Raw genomic sequence first — 15,920 nt, 5'->3', positions numbered from 1 at the left:
TTTGGGACACTAAGAAGCTGTATCTCAAATGTGTCATGAGACCGTTGGTTTAGGCCCAACTCATGCCTGCTCTTACGAACTTTCCTTGTAGGAAAACTTGATTGGCGCTCTGTTGGCGATTTTTGGACACCTTGTGGTCAGCATTGCTCTTAACCTCCAGGTAAGTTCCAGCTACCAGCACTGATTGGGGCAGAGAAAATAGTAAGTAAGTCTGATTGCTTGTTCCAGTCCAGGTGCCTCTTGTCTGTAAGACACGTGTGCTCATCCTGAGGGTGGGCTTGCAACAATACCTTTTGGGTTGTTCCAGAATCTCTCCTGATTCTGTGGCCTCCTCCATCCCCACCATCGCTCCCCTAACTCAGATCCTCATTTTCTCCCTTAGAGCTATTACCTCCTAATTGGTCTCACAGTTACCATACACAGGGCTGCCCAGAATTCTCTTATTCTAAACTGCCTCCAGCTCTAGCATTCTTCAGTACTTAAATGCCTCTAGGAGTGCCCTGTAGCTGATGCTGTTGATGCCCCTCCCCAAATCCCCTTAGCCTGAGTTCACCTTCAGCTGTGGTTTTGAGCGAGCTGGTAGCTTGAGTAAATACCAACCCTGAAGATGAGGCCCAGACAGACATATTTTTTTCAAAGCTTCCCAGGAAATTTAAAAAGATTTCCAGTCAGTCTGCAAGCTACTATCTTAGAATAACAATCCAGTACAGACAGATGTGTTATGTAAAGTTGCCCTCACTTGGAACTTATTCAACCAATCCCTGCTTGCAACAAAGTTCATCCCAGCGACCCTCGCTTGCTGCACCTGCAGCTTTTAAATCATTAAAAAGACCTCAAGGCTTGGCTTGCACTCTAACTGACTGCAATCAAGTCAGTTTTGATTCACAACCACCCTATGTGGGGTTTCTGAGACTAGATCTTTAAGGGAGCAGACAGCTTCATCGTTCTCCCTCAGAGCAGCTGGTTTGAACCACTGATCTTGAGGTTAGTTAGCAGCACAATGCCTAACCCACAGCGCCACCGTTGTGCTACTAACCTTTTCTTGCACTAACCCAGGCTGGAGTCCTGGTGTAGTGCTGTAAGATAAGTACTGAACTACTAACTGCAAAGTCGGCAGTTCAAACCCACCAGCCACTGCTCGGAAACGCTCTGTGCAGGGTCGCTAGGAGTTGTAACCAACTCAGTGCATTTAACAACAAAGTAAAGTCAAATAAGGACCACGCGCCTGTTCTGACTCACCTACAAATTCTAAATGACACGGTTCGGGAAGGATCTTGTTCATAGCCTTGGGAACTGCCTGTGTTTAGATTGCTCCTGCTTTATTCTTGTCTAAGGGTTCAAAAAATAAATAAATAAAACTTAACAAATGTTCCCAAGTTAATTTGTCAAGTGGGAGCAGGAGGGTGTAGATTCAGGCTATTGCATCCTAACGTTTCTCCACAAACAAGCTGAGCAAATCACACTCTTTCTTGGATTTGTAGAAATACTGCCACATCCGCCTGGCAGGCTCCAAGGATCCCCGAGCCTATTTCAAGACCAAGACATGGTGGCTGGGCCTGTTCCTGATGCTCCTGGGTGAGCTCGGCGTGTTTGCCTCGTACGCCTTTGCTCCGCTCTCCTTGATCGTTCCTCTCAGTGCGGTCTCCATGATAGGTAAGACCAGCTCTTCTCCACCGCCTCTGCCTGTGTGGCCAGTGTGTCACCACCAAAGATACCCATATGCTGATGGCAGTGGCAGACACCCAGGGCTTCATAGACACCAAACCCTGTATTCTAAGCACTTTATGGGTATTGACTCATCGTATCCTTCCAGCAACGTTATGATGGAGGTACTGTTATTATCCTTATTTTACAGATGAAGAAACTGTGGCCCAGAGAGGCGCAGTTCCTTACTGAGCTACAGGCATGGCAGGGCTGGGATATGTATCGGGCTATTTGACTCCAGAATCCAGGATTCAGGACATTTGTCAGAATTACCTTTTACCTCTAGGGTTTGGATATCTTATACCTCTAACAAACGGTATTCTGCTTGCTCTGATCTTTTCACATCAATGGGTACCAGTTTAAATACATCATTAGCTTTCTCAGCTGCTGTGTTCTGTCGCTTCTGTAGTCACTGAACTGCTATTTGCAAGCATGAGCCCACTGGAAAAAGACAAAGGAACTTTAGTATCAGTACAACAGCATTCGAAGAAACAATTTAAATAAAAGATGTTAATAGATTGGTGAGCAGTAACTTTTTTGTACAGATAAGCTATGACAGTGAGCTTGGAGCTTGCTTTGAAATGACTCTTCCATGTTATAACAAGCACTACACTGCCTGTGCTTCAGGGAGAACATGAGATTGTGGGTTATGATCCTCCTTGAATTAAGTGGAGTCTCTTCTACTGCAGAGGTGGTAAATGTGTGACAGATGCATGGTGACTTTATTTCCCTTCCTATGCTCCAGGCAGACATCATCATCAATTATAACACTCCTTCCCAGCAAGCCTAGACGGGGCCACAACCAATCACTTAGAGTTGGCAAACAGCAGACACCTATTTGCTTCTCTTGATCCTATTTGAAGACCATTTTTTCTTATCCAGAACTGGTAAATTGGCAGCCCATGAAGTGAATAAGGTCTTCAGATATGCTATGTTTTTCCCACACATGATTTTTTGTTTTTTTAGTGCTATTTGGGTGCTTTTAATTGAGGAAAGTGGCTTACCACAGTCTCCACCTTTTCCTATTGGCCTATGTCTGGCCCTCTTTCCACTCTTACTACCCAGCCCCTGTAGGGATTTAGCTGCATCCCCTTTTCTCTTTGCTTTGCCTATTGATGGTATCTCCAAAGGGATCTCAAAACTTTTATTTTTATTCTTTTTTTTTTATGTTTTATTGTGAGTTATATGATAACTGAGAGAACCTCAGTTCCATATTCATTCCATCGTATATCATTACATTGCCATGGTTCCAATCCCCTCCATGCATCATCTTCCGACCAAAGGGCATATCCTAGAAGCCGGTGCTCTATACTCCCTCCTCCCACCTCAGTCTTCGGCCCACAGTTCCTCTCCCTCTCTTGATCCAAAGTCCCCAGCCGCTTCATCCCTTCATGTCATCATCTCTGTCTCCATCTCAGGCATCCCCGGTTCTCTGGGTGGGGTCCCGTTCTCGGCTCTTATCCATTGGTGGCCCCAGAGACCTCCGCTCCTAGACTGGAGAAATAATCGCTCTCTTCCTTGCTACAAAACATCTACCCTTGCATTTACAACACTCACAATCCGTCTTGATAACCATCATTCACTACAGTATCGCACATAACCCATCTGTATTTCATTTCATCAGCTCCACCTAGACAAATTGGATAGTACTCACTGTTGATTCTGCCTTCCTCCATGCCCCCTAGCTCTAGGTTCCCTCTTGAAAGCTTGTAAGCCAGTCACTTCTTGCCTTTGTAGTCCCTCCCTCCTTATTTGGGTATCCAATGTTCAAGTTGCCCCTCTCTGTCTACTCTGTGTGTGGAGGGGGTGGGAATGTTTCTTGCTGTAAGGGTTTGTTGCCTCTTTTGTGTCACTGCATTCGTATGCATAGGTTAAGTTCATCAGCTTGGATCAGCTCAATCTCCCACCCCACCCCCTTCTTTCTTCTTCTGGTTGAGCTCTGATCATCCAGTCATCCAGTCCCGGTCACGTGGGTGTCATCTGCAAGTGTGGGTGTTCTTGTGCACATGCCCTCTCTTCCTATCAGCCGGCAGCTCCATTCTCCACTTGAGTCCTCCGTGGCCATGTCACTGACTCTGGGCCCAGGAGTCCTTGGGTCTCCTCGTACTGCTTGCCAACCAGGTCCCCAACTGAGTCCACAGAAGCCCTCTGAATATTGTGAGGCTTAGCTTGCCGCTTCATTGCTGCTTTTACCCCATTTCTCCCCAACGGTGATGCGTGTGTTTACCAATCCAAGCGTGCATTTCCACCGAGTCTCAGTTTTGTTGGGGAGGGGGGGTTACGTTGGTGGGACCCTACCGACTGCCCCAATGTCTCCTAGTAGAGCCACCTGTTTGTTCCCGTGAAACTTTTATTCTTATTAAGGAATAAGTGACTAAGTGCTTTAACTTGTGAATTAAAAAAACAATTAAAATTCTTTGAATTTTAATGTTATTGTTAAGTGTCAGCTAGTCAGTGCCAACTCATAGTGACCCTGTATAGAGTTTCCAAGGAGTAGCTGGTGGGTTTGAACCACTGAACTTAGGGGTAACAGTTCAGTGCTTATCCTACAAGGCCACACCAGGATAATGTAATCACATTCTTAAAAATAAGGGACTCAATTGTAATGATCAAACCCCAGGCATCTGCCATTGGAAATGAAGGGCTCTTAGAGCTTTCAGAATCACCCAGTGAAAACTTAACGACTTGCAAGTTGATGCAAACAAGATCTAGCACACCTGGATGTTTCATAGATTGTTCCGTAGACTAGGGAACTGAGGCAGAACAAGGGGAACTGTCAAAGGGACGTGTCACCGTGGAAGGAGTGACAAGCCTGGCATTCAACAGCTCTGAGTTCGAGTCTTGCCTGTGTGATTGTGGGTGGGTCCCATTTGTCAAATAGGAATAATAGCATACACCTCAATGACTGGACAGTCCATAAATAACTTATATATAAATAGCCTGTTACACAGCAGATGCTCAAATGGCACTCCTGGCCTGATGGGATGTTCTCCGGAAGGCTCGGAGAAGAACCTTCCATTTTTGAGATGGAATATCAGAGGGACCAGCGGGAAGTGAACTATTGGGAATGTGAGTGAGAAGTTAGGAAGCGCAAAGTGCAAGTGAGCCTCCCGAGGGGCATGGGATGGGGAGGTCCTCCTGCACTGACCACAGCCCTAATTCTCCTTCCCTTGTGCTTTTTCCTACAGCTAGTGCTATCATAGGAATCATATTCATCAAAGAAAAATGGAAACCTAAAGATTTTCTGAGTAAGTCCAGTGATTTGAGCCCTGTCATTAGTTTTTATGTTTGTGTTTTTTGTTGTCCCCCTATCTCCCACTCCTGTCTGAGGTTCTAAATCAGTGGTTCCCAAACTACCAGAATCAATAGAATGTTCTTTAAAATGGACTTTTGTTCATTCCATTCGATCAGTACTCAGTACCTTTTGTTGGGGAATTTAGAAGGGATATCTCCCTCATTATCCCTCAGCACCCAGTACGGTACTCCCAAGGAAAACATTTGGGTTTGCAGTGTGGAGAAACGAAGAGCTACTACCTCATAGTCTAGCGTGGAAAGGGAAGAATTAAAAGCAATTCTTCAGTGTTTCAATTATACAGATAGCTTGGTAGTGGGATGTCAAGTTGGTTCCAACTCATAGCAACCCTGTATAGGGCTTCCAAGGGGCGGCTGGTGAGTTTGAACCACCGACCTTGCAGTTAGCAGTCAGTGCTTATCCTACAATGGTACACCAAGATTATTGCTGTTGTTAAGTGCTGTTGACCCATAACAACCCTGTATAGGATTTCCAAGGAGCAGCTGGTGAGTTTGAACTGCTGACCTTTCAATTTGAAGTCAAGTGCTTATCTTCCAGTGCCACACCAGGATTAGCTCCCACCAGTTGAGAAATGTGGACCAGTGGAACAAAAGGCAGAAATGTTACACTAATGGTGGTCCCTTCACATGCAAACATGTTCAGTGGGGACAAAGTGTTCCCCCTGAAACACCTACTAAGTGCCAGGCTTTATCATAGGTGCCAGGGATATGCAGTTGGGGTTTCTATATTCTCATGCAGATTACAGTCTACTTGGTGGGGGCAGTGTGGATTGGAAGATATATAATAAATAAATGACTACCTACATAAAATCATTTTAGATCACAGTGAGTGCTTCAAAGAATAGAAAATGCTTCTTGGTGGGGGGTTGAGGGGATGGGGATAGACTCTCTGAAGAGGTGGTTTCGGGGCTCACATGTAAATGATATTAAGGAGTCTGACATGTCAAGATCTGTCAACAGGAACAGGTGCAAAGGCCCTGAGGTAGGAGTAAGCTTAGTGTGTCCAGTATCGTTAGGCCAGTATAGCTGGAGGGTGGTAAGTAAGAAGGAGGGGCGAGAGCATGAGATCAAGAAGGCGTACAGGAACTGGATGATGTAGGACCTTACAAACCCTGCTAAGACCTTTGAATTCCTTTCTAGTTGTGATGAAACACAAGGGAGTTACATGATGGTGTACCCAGGCCCTAGCTTTAAGATTCTAAGACCTGGGTAAGGACTGGGCATTTGCCTTGTTGTAAAGCTCCCTAGCATGAAGTGTATGCTGATGTCTACAGCTCAGTTTGAGCAAGACCCGTCCCTGCCTGAAGAAACTTGAGACAGACTTGTCTACATTAGCACAGAATTTACTCTGTTGAATTTGACCATGGTTCATTCAGTCATTGAACAATTAAACAACTAATGTTTGAGTACCTCTCTTATTTATGAAGCCCAGGTCTTGAGAATAAAAATAAAAGACATTTAATGTGGAATCATATTTTTTGGAGACCATAAGATAAAATAGGCACAATCAGAACTTTTCTAGAAAAATCCAGTGGCTTTTGGTTCCCATAAGTACAACTGTAGGAGCTCTGGTAACGTAGTGGTTACTAATCAGGTTGTTAACCTCAAGGTCAGCAGTTTGAAACTACCAGCTGTTCCATGGGAGAAAGATGAAGCTTTCTGCTCCCGTGAAGATTTCCAGCCTCGAAAACCCTATGCAGGGTCACTATGAGATGGAACCAACGTCAAAGCACATAACCACCGCCACCACCAAGTACAACTGAGAACTCTTAGCCATTTTCGGCTTGCCTGGGGCTTTTCATCAACTTCATAGGCTTTTTTCACTAACCAGTAGGTTGAGGAGAGACACAGGGAGACAGAGAGAGAGAGAGATACCTAGAGAAAAGGCAGGAAGCTTTTGCCCTCTGTCCAGAAGTATGCCTTCTGGGCTAATAACAGTCTCTGAAAGCTCTGTTGCTCAGGAATATTGATAGTATGCAGATAATTCCCTCAGGAGTAGGTTCAATAGCCAGTTGAGTAAGGATTAGCTAGGTTTTTAAAGGCATATGGTATGCTCTGAAGGTTTGCTTTTCCTGTTTTGTTTTATTTGTTGGTTGGCTTATTTTTAAGCTGGCTCTTAAAGTGATTACAGCTTTAAGATGTTCCTTTTGAACTGCATGTTAAAACCACAGTGCAATCAAATGAAACAGACAAAATTTAACAAATGTTGACAAGGATGCAACCAGAACTCGCATACCCTATCTGCTGGTGGGAGTGTAAGTCTGTACAGTCACTATGGGAAACCATTTGACAGTAACCACTAAAGCTAAGCATCCGTGTATCCTATGGCCCGGCAATTCCACTCTTAGTTTTATGCCCTACAGAAATATATGCTTATGTTTTCCAAAAAACAGGTATGTTGTTGTTGTTGCTGTCAAATTTCCCACCAAGTCAGTTTCAACTCATACTTTGTATAGGATTTCTGAGGAGCAGCTGGTAGGTTTGAACCTCCAACCTTATAGTCCAATGCTTTTTTTAGCACCACACCAGGACTCCAAAGACATGTATAGAAATGTTCATATTAGCAGTATTTGTGAGAACCCAAAATGGAAAATTAGTCAAATGCCCATCAGTAATGGAGTGGACAAATAGTGTCATAGCCACACAATGGAACACTACAGTAATGAGAGTAAATTACCACTATGCCATCACCCAGATGAATTTCACAAACATCATGTTGAATGAACGCAGACACAGAGCAACACACTGTATTTTTTTATGTTTTATGAAGTATGAAAACACAAAATTATCAGTGCTGTTAGAAGGCAGGTTAGCGTAACTCTGGCTGCATTGTTGTCAATACTTGTTGTATTTTGTCTGCTCTGTTTTAGCTGTTCCAGTATTGCATTGTGGTGTTAGTGTGTATTAGAAGTGGGCAGAGTAAGGCTTTTGCGATCTCTCTTAATCCTGGTGTTGGTTTCATTAGTGTGTTCCCGTTGTAAAGGTCTTCAAGTACATTTTTATATGCATGTTATACTTCATTAAAGCTTAAAAATATTATTAAGGAAGACAATCTTTTTTTTTTTAAGTAAAGGAAAAGAAAACTTGCTCTTTCGTTACTGACAGCCCATCTCTCGTGGTGAGTCCTATGGCAGTCTCTCTTCTTCCCACCCTGCAGGGCGCTATGTCTTGTCCTTTGTTGGCTGTGGTTTGGCTGTCATGGGTACCTACTTGCTGGTGACATTTGCACCCAACAGCCACGAGAAGATGACAGGCGAGAACATCACCAGGCACCTCGTGAGCTGGCCCTTTCTCTTGTACATGGTAAGAGAAGCTTTTCCATCTGAGATGGCAGGAGGGGGGTGTGGAGTTCTAGACACCAGAAACCTGAGTCGTGTCATAACTTCATAGACACAGAAAACCAGGCTCCCGAAGAGCACTAGGTGCCTGAGGAAATGCTTTTTTCACTTAGGTTGTGAGTAATGTCATCAGCTGATATGTAATGAGATGCTAATTATATTTTTTAGAGATACAGGTTGTCCTCATTGTTGTTAAGTGCCAGTTGAGTTAGTTTCAATTCATAATGATCCTGTGTGAGATCTCCGAAGCTATAAATCTTTTCAGGGGCAGAAAGCTTCATCTTTCTCCCATGGAGCAGCAGGTGGGCTCGAACTGGAGACCTTGAGGTTCATAGTCCAATGTTTATCTTACAGAGCCACTGTGCTCTGGATAGAATCGGTTCTGACTCATAGCGACCCTGTACAGGGTTTCCGAGGCTGTCTGTAAATCTTTACGAGAGCAGAAAACCTCATCTTTCTCCCGTGGAACAGCTGGTAGTTTCGAACTGCTGACCCTGAGGTTAGCAGCCCATTCCGTAACCAGTACGCTACTAGAGCTCCTTGGATATATAGGTAATGTGTATAAATATAATGTATCTATAAAGGACTGTTTGGAAAAACACAGTAATATCACGGTGAGCCATTGTTTCTGGGAGAGGGAATTATAATATATTTGGACTTCCTCTTTGTCTTTCATCCAAATTTTCCACAGTGACCATTTAACACTTTTATGGTGAGAAAAAAGAGTTACAATTATAAACCATCACACTGTTTAATTTTAATTTTTTCTTCACCTAATAGCGTGGAGCTGATGGAAGTTAATGAAAACCCAGCCTCAACCAGAGTTCAGTCCTTTGTCCCATTTCCATCCTGCTATAATCAAATAAGTTGATTAAGGAAAATATCTAAGGTATTTAATAAAGCTGCTGGAATGTTTCCATTCCATGCCCAACACTTTTAAAAGTCTCATCTCACGTCGTTTCAGCAATTCTGTGAAGTAAGTAGTGTTTTTCTCCCCATTTTATGATTAGAAATCTGGGCCTCAACTGGTTAGGTAACTTGTTAAATCACATGGCCCATAAGGAGGATTGCTGGACTTGAAGGTCAGACTTGCCTAACCTCAGGGGTCACCTTCCTCCCACTGTAACCACCACGATGGAGGTATTCGCTGTCTTCTCTATGACATGAGCCCCCTCTGCTTTGGTGGGGTCTAGAGGCCCTAGAGCAGTTCTCTTCCTTAAATTGTCCACAGACAGAGAATAGATTTTTCCAAGACTGGGGCTGGGCCACCTCCCTACCACCCACCATCTCCAAAGGTTACTGTGGAGCTGCCTTAGAAGGAGCCTGGTGGGTCTGGAGAAATGTCAGTGGGACAGAACTAAGACGCACCTTGGTGGGGAAATCTCTACCCCAGAACATAGACTTTTCCCTCAGGGAACTCTGGGCTCAGATCCTTGACCTACTGTGTGGCCTTGACCAAGCTCCCTCCTTAAGTAGCAGGAGTCACTGGGCCATCCGTGAGATAACTCATGAATCACCGGTGCATGACATGTAGATGTTCTATATAGTCTGACAACCGAAACACAAAGCCAGAGAGTATCAACTTGTTCAACCTCAACTGGGGAGTTGTGTGCTGGGGGACTTAAATTGTTCTCTGCTTTGCACTTGTCTGCAAAGGACCACAAAAGTGCCATGAGTATTGATTTGGGGTTTATAAATAAAATTTTAGCAAGTAGGAAATTTGCAAATATGGAATCCATAAATATTAAGGATTGACATGTACATACAGCCATCTTGTGATACCACCAAGGTCAGCAGTTCAAACTCACCAGCCACTCCAAGGGAGAAAGGTGAGACTTTCTGCTCCTGTAAAGATTTACATCTTTGGACACCCTATGAGGGGTCGCTATGAAGCACAATCGAGTCAGTGTCAGTGGGTATGATACCACCCCATGCTATTCCAGCTTTCCTTTAAGCATCAGGAAGAATAACCAAAAAATCGAGACCACCTGAACACATGCACAATGGCTGGGCATGTTGATGAGTGGCTATTCATGCACTTGATGGGGTATTCTGCAGCAATTAAAGATAATTATGACAACTTCACAAAACATGAAAATTGTTTATGGTAACTAAAAACAGCCCAATATAAAATTATACATTGACTATGATGACTATTACATAAAAATATGTATTCACTGGGACAAAGACAAGGAAGAAACAGGAAAATGAAAGCAGCTGTGTTTTATGGCACTCTAATTATGAGAAATTTTCTTTAAATTCTTTTCAAAATCCCATTCATGTTTGTGTGTTCGTTTTTGCAATAAATTTTGGTAGGGGGGGTGTCTAGGCCTGGAATGAGCCATTGTCAAAGTTTTCTGCTTTATTTTGCTGCCTTAACTGTGTGGGAAAGTATTGGTAAATGTTTGGGACACAAAGGGGTAGCAGGGACAAATGGTTAATGCAGAAGGGAAAGCTTCTCAAGCTTCAGACTTGCCAGTGTCTAATCCTGAGCTTCTACTGTGTGAGTATCGTCTAAATTCGAGGCACCTGGTCTCCTTTCTTCCTAGTAGCCCCGGAGCCAGATTCACCAGGTTCAAATCTTGGCTCGGCCATTTACTCACTTGGGATTGTGATAGTACCTGCAGCCTAGGGTTATTGTGTGGATTTAGTGAGCGTTGTAAAGATAACGTGCTTAGAGCACTACCTGGCATTGTAAGAGTTCACTAACCTGTAAGTTACGATTACTATTATTCACCACGGTTCTGCAAGGTAAGAATTATTATCCCTATTGCAGAGGAGCTATAACTGAAGCTTAGAGAAGTTAAGTGACTTACCCAAGGTCACACAACTAGTTTGGAGGCAGATCCAGGTTCCAACTTGGGCCTCTCTAACATCATCTTTCTACTCTGCCAAGCCGCACATATGGAAGGCTTGATTAAGGGGATGAGGAAAATATGGCTACTTGTTTACTTGGCCAAAGACCTCTCCTTGGTGAACAAAGGTCTCTCCCTCCTTAACTGGCCCAGTTATCATGGGGGTGCGCCCATGGAGCAGCGAAGTATGAAGAGACTGTCACTCTGAGCCATCCAAGAAGGGGTGCTTATGAGGCCCTCCCTGAGGTGAAAGGTAAACTTCGTGGCAATATCTAGGGAATAGTTTTCACTCATGTTTCCTTTTTTACCACATGATATCTGCTATAAGATAAGCACTGGACTGATAACCAAAAGGTCGGCAGTTCCAACCCCCCAACTGCACTCGGAAACCCTATCAGTCACTGTGAGTCAGAGGTGACTTGACGGCACTTAACAAGAACATCGGTTAGGAGTTTGGGAAATGCTGGCTGTGTTTCACTTCCTTTTCAACCTGAGGGTCTGCAATTTTGGTGAAATCAGCAGCATAAGCTCCGGCCTAACCCACCAGGGCTGCCCAGTTTTGCCTCTCTCTGGTCCCCACTGACCTCTGTCCTTGCTGCTTTTTCTGTAGCTCGTGGAGATCATTCTGTTCTGCTTGCTGCTGTATTTCTACAAGGAAAAGAACGCCAATAACATCATTGTGATTCTTCTCTTAGTGGCGTTACTTGGTAAGTAAGGATCCGGGTGATTGAGTTTTGCCATCACCAACTGGCCCCAAAAGGAAGTGTGGGTTTCAACATGGAGCTGCGGTGAGATGGGGCCAGCTCAGTTTGGTCTGGTTGGTCTCAGCCGGTGGATGCAGAAGCTGGGTCCCTGCTAACTGGAGGCGCCTCCCATCAGTCCTGTCATCTGCTGACCTTGTTCGAATTCTTGCTCAGATATCAAGTCTAATAAGTGCCAGGAGGATAAGTGCTCAGCCTCAATGTTGGTTTGAACCACAAGGTCGGCGGTTCCAGCTCACCAGCCACTCCTTGGAAATCCTATACAGGGTCACTATGAACTGGAACTGACTCGATAGCATTTAACAAGTACCGGAACATGTCAGGTCCTGCAGGTACAGCAAGAACAAGACAGACAACCTTGTTTTCAGGGAGCCTCCACACTGAAAGGAGGAAACAAGTAGCCAAGGACTCTAGTCTGAGCAGTGATGATTCCAGTGGAGAAGAAGAAGGAGTCAGGGGGCTGCAGAGGTTTCAGAGAGAGAAGTCAAGGAGTGAGTCCCAGTCATTGGGCCCTTAAGGGATCCACGTAGAACTTTTCAGATCTAGAGCGAAAGAAAAAATTTGATTTTGCTCTTTTTTTCTGTTTCTCTTAGAGAAATAGGTGGCATGGGGAAATGGCACCTAATTCCGTTTGAGGCATAGGTTTTTGTTGTTACATGCCATGGAGTCAGATCCAACTCAGTGACATTGTACTAGGTTTCCGAGGCTATAAATCTTTACAGGAGCGGAAAGCCTCATCTTTCTCCCACAGAACAGCTGGTAGTTTCGAACTGCTGGCCCTGAGGTTAGCAGCCTGATTTGTAACCATCAGGCTACCAGTACTCCTTGTATAACCCCGCATATAGTTTGATAGTTTCCAAGAGTTCATGGAGAAGTGGGAAGACTGGAATTTTCCATGAATCTTTTGAAGTCCCCTTGTTTGTACTACAGAAGCTTTGAGCAACACCTGTTCTTCCCAGAGAAGAAGTGAGGTGAAGGAGAAGTGGGTATGGAGTCAGACCTGGTGAGACCCGCTGTTGTGTCTTAGAGGCTCCGTGGCCTGCCTGGGCAATTTGCCCTCTTTAAGACGCACTGCTCTTCGCTCTAAGAATCGTCATGGATCATTGTTAGTTACCATGGAGCTGGCTTCTGACTCATGGTGATGGTGTTTGTGTGTTATCATTTCTAACTCATAAGCGACCTCGTATAGGGTTTTGGAGGCTGTAAATCTTTTTGGGAGCAGAAAGCCTCATCTTTCTCCCCAGAGTAGGCTGGTAAATTCAAACTGCTGACCTTGTGGTTAGCAACCCAGTGCCTAACCCACTATGCCACTAGGGTTCCTAATTCATGGTTGTTGTGCCATCAAGTCACCTCTGACGCACAGTGACCCTGTGTTATGGTTTCTGAGGAGCAGCTGGTGGGTTTGAACCACTGACCTTGAGGCTCCCAGTATTTGAAAACTAGAACGTAAGTAGCTGTTGTCCCAGCTAAACAGAGGGGCCTGGAAGCCACTGTGTATGACCATCTGTTGGCAGGAGAAAGCAAACTAAGCAGATGCTGTTGGGGGCGGTGACGGAGGGAAGCAGAGCCTGGTCACTGGAATAGGAGTTTAATTTGTCCCATTCTTAGGGGGCTGTTTGTTTTAACTCCTATTCTGACAGAGGAGCCGCTCATTTAAGACTAGAAGTCGTTCCTATTCCATTGGATAAAGCAGTGTTCCTGAAGTACAGTGAACAAGATGATCTGCTGGAGAGTTCTTGTTGTTCTGATTTTTGTTAGACAGCCTGGAGTTAATTCCAACTCAAAACGCCCTCATGCGACAATGTAGAGCCGTCCTCCCATAGGGTTTTCTTAGACATGAAAGATGGCCAGGTCTTCCTCCAGTGGTGCCGGTACTCACTACCTACTGCCATCAAGTTGATTCTGACTCATAGCAACTTTGTGGAGAGTTTCGAGGCTGTAAATTATAGGAGCAGAAGGCTTCCTTTCTCTCCCAAGAGTAACTGGTGGGTTTGAACTGCCACTTTTAGTTAGCAGCCCAGTGCCTATCCTACAGCACTACACCAGGACTTTAAGCTGCTAAGTGGGCGCAAATCACCAACCTTTCAGTTATCAGCCGAGTGTTTAACCAGGGCTCCTTTCCAAGAAGACTATAGGGAGAAAATAATTAGTGCTTATCTTTATTACTTTTTAATTCTGGTAAATATGTAAGTAACAGAATCTTTGCCATTTTTGCAAATTCCACATGGATAGTTCAGTAACATTCAAACACAGCCAGAACTTAATTTATTTTCCTGTCTTTGTAGGTTTTTATTGTGAATTGAGTGACAGTTTACATGAGAGACCATCGGTTTTGCACACTCATCATTTCATTGGAATTATTACAATCTCCTCCATGTATCACCATTCAACAGTCTTTGCTTCTTTTCTCTCTGTTTTGTTGGTGGTGGTTATTTGGGGGCTGGGGTTATATACAAAAACACTCAGGAATATATAATTATTTAAACAACAAAGGGGCACATTCTGTAAGCCTGCCTCCTGGTCATCAGTACCTGGTCACCAGCACACAGCCTTTCTCTTTCCATGAGTCTAGATTCCTCAGCTGCTCTGTTTTGCCATGTCCTCATCTCTCTCCATCTCTGGTGCTGCTGCTTCTCTGGATAGGGTTCCACATTCCGTTTGTGCTCTTCTCCCTTGATGGTCCTAGGGTCCTCTGTTCCTGGACTGTAAGATTAACTACTCTCCTCTTTTTATTACAAAACTTCTACCTTTATAATTCTTTCACTCACAATTAATCATGATAACAATTACTCACTATTAAATCATAAGAATCTTATCACCATCTCTTTTCACCAGATCCATCTAGACAAGATGAAAACTATTCAGTGGGGATTCTACCTACCCCCACACATTCTACACCTAAACTCCCTCTTGAAAACTTGTAAGCCAGTCACTTTGTGCCTTAGAACTTTATTTTTATCTCTATCTTTTAAATGATATTTTATAATGTGAACACCGTATAAGTACAGTATTCTGTACTGGTGTGGCACTGTGGGTTAATGCACTGGACTCCAAAGTCAGATTGAACCACAATCTGCTCACCAGCTGCTCCTCAGAAAACCTATACAGGGTCATCATAGGTCAGAACCAACTTGACGGCACTTAGCAACATTAACAGTGTTCTTTGAATATAATTTAAAAATAAACATGCACATCTTGGAAATATATGCACGTGTGCATAATTGTGTGCATTCTAAAACATTTGGAGACCTGTGGTCTCAGAAAATGTTTCTAAAAATACCAGTAAGTGAGCATTGAAAAAAACTGGGATCTTTATACTACATTTGGTTTTTGTGTGCATGCGATGAGAATCATACTCAAAAGAAGTTCATGTGTCCATTCATAGTTGTTTGTAGTCCCATTACATCCCAGGCACGGTGCTCATGATGCTAGGCATTCTGGGATTTGTCTATTCATAGATTGTTTGGAGTCCCACCACAACCCAGGCACAGTGTTCATGGTGTTAGGCATTATGAGATTCAGAAACCTGCACTCATTGCCCATGCTGGCTAGAGTTTAGAAGAGACATTTAGAAGGAAATACCTGTCAGTGTTTTACTTTCTTCTCTTCTTTGATGCATGAGTATTAGCACAGAAAATGGGAAAAGTACAAAGAGATCTGCTATAGACAGCAGCTTCTTACTGTAACTCACGGGGGTGAATCTGCCAATGTTCCCCAACTGGCTCCTTGTCTCTGCAGGCTCAATGACCGTAGTGACAGTGAAAGCTGTGGCCGGGATGTTGGTCCTGTCCATTCAAGGCAATCTCCAGCTCGACTACCCCATCTTCTATGTGATGTTCGTGTGCATGGTGGCCACTGCTGTCTACCAAGCCACGTGAGTTGCACATTCTTTTTTCTTACTTGATGGGTCTCTTCCATTTTCTGGGCCCGATTCCATTGGGTTTCGAACA

General features: G+C 44.1%; 1 protein-coding gene across 1 annotated transcript in view; it reads left to right on the top strand.

The window, feature by feature from the left end:
• The window catches only part of NIPAL3 (NIPA-like domain containing 3), a 51,690-nt gene that overhangs the window by 21,348 nt on the left and 14,422 nt on the right, over nt 1-15,920 (top strand). Inside the window, exons 2-7 of the mRNA XM_006862292.1 lie at nt 92-160; nt 1,482-1,653; nt 4,893-4,952; nt 8,174-8,319; nt 11,820-11,916; nt 15,709-15,844. Coding sequence (XP_006862354.1) covers nt 92-160; nt 1,482-1,653; nt 4,893-4,952; nt 8,174-8,319; nt 11,820-11,916; nt 15,709-15,844 — 680 coding nt within the window. The remainder of the gene's footprint in view (nt 1-91; nt 161-1,481; nt 1,654-4,892; nt 4,953-8,173; nt 8,320-11,819; nt 11,917-15,708; nt 15,845-15,920) is intronic.

The sequence above is a fragment of the Chrysochloris asiatica genome, unplaced genomic scaffold (genome assembly GCF_000296735.1).
Source record: "Chrysochloris asiatica unplaced genomic scaffold, ChrAsi1.0 scaffold00047, whole genome shotgun sequence".
Classification (NCBI taxonomy): domain Eukaryota; kingdom Metazoa; phylum Chordata; class Mammalia; order Afrosoricida; family Chrysochloridae; genus Chrysochloris; species Chrysochloris asiatica.
This window is presented reverse-complemented; position numbering and strand designations above follow the sequence as displayed.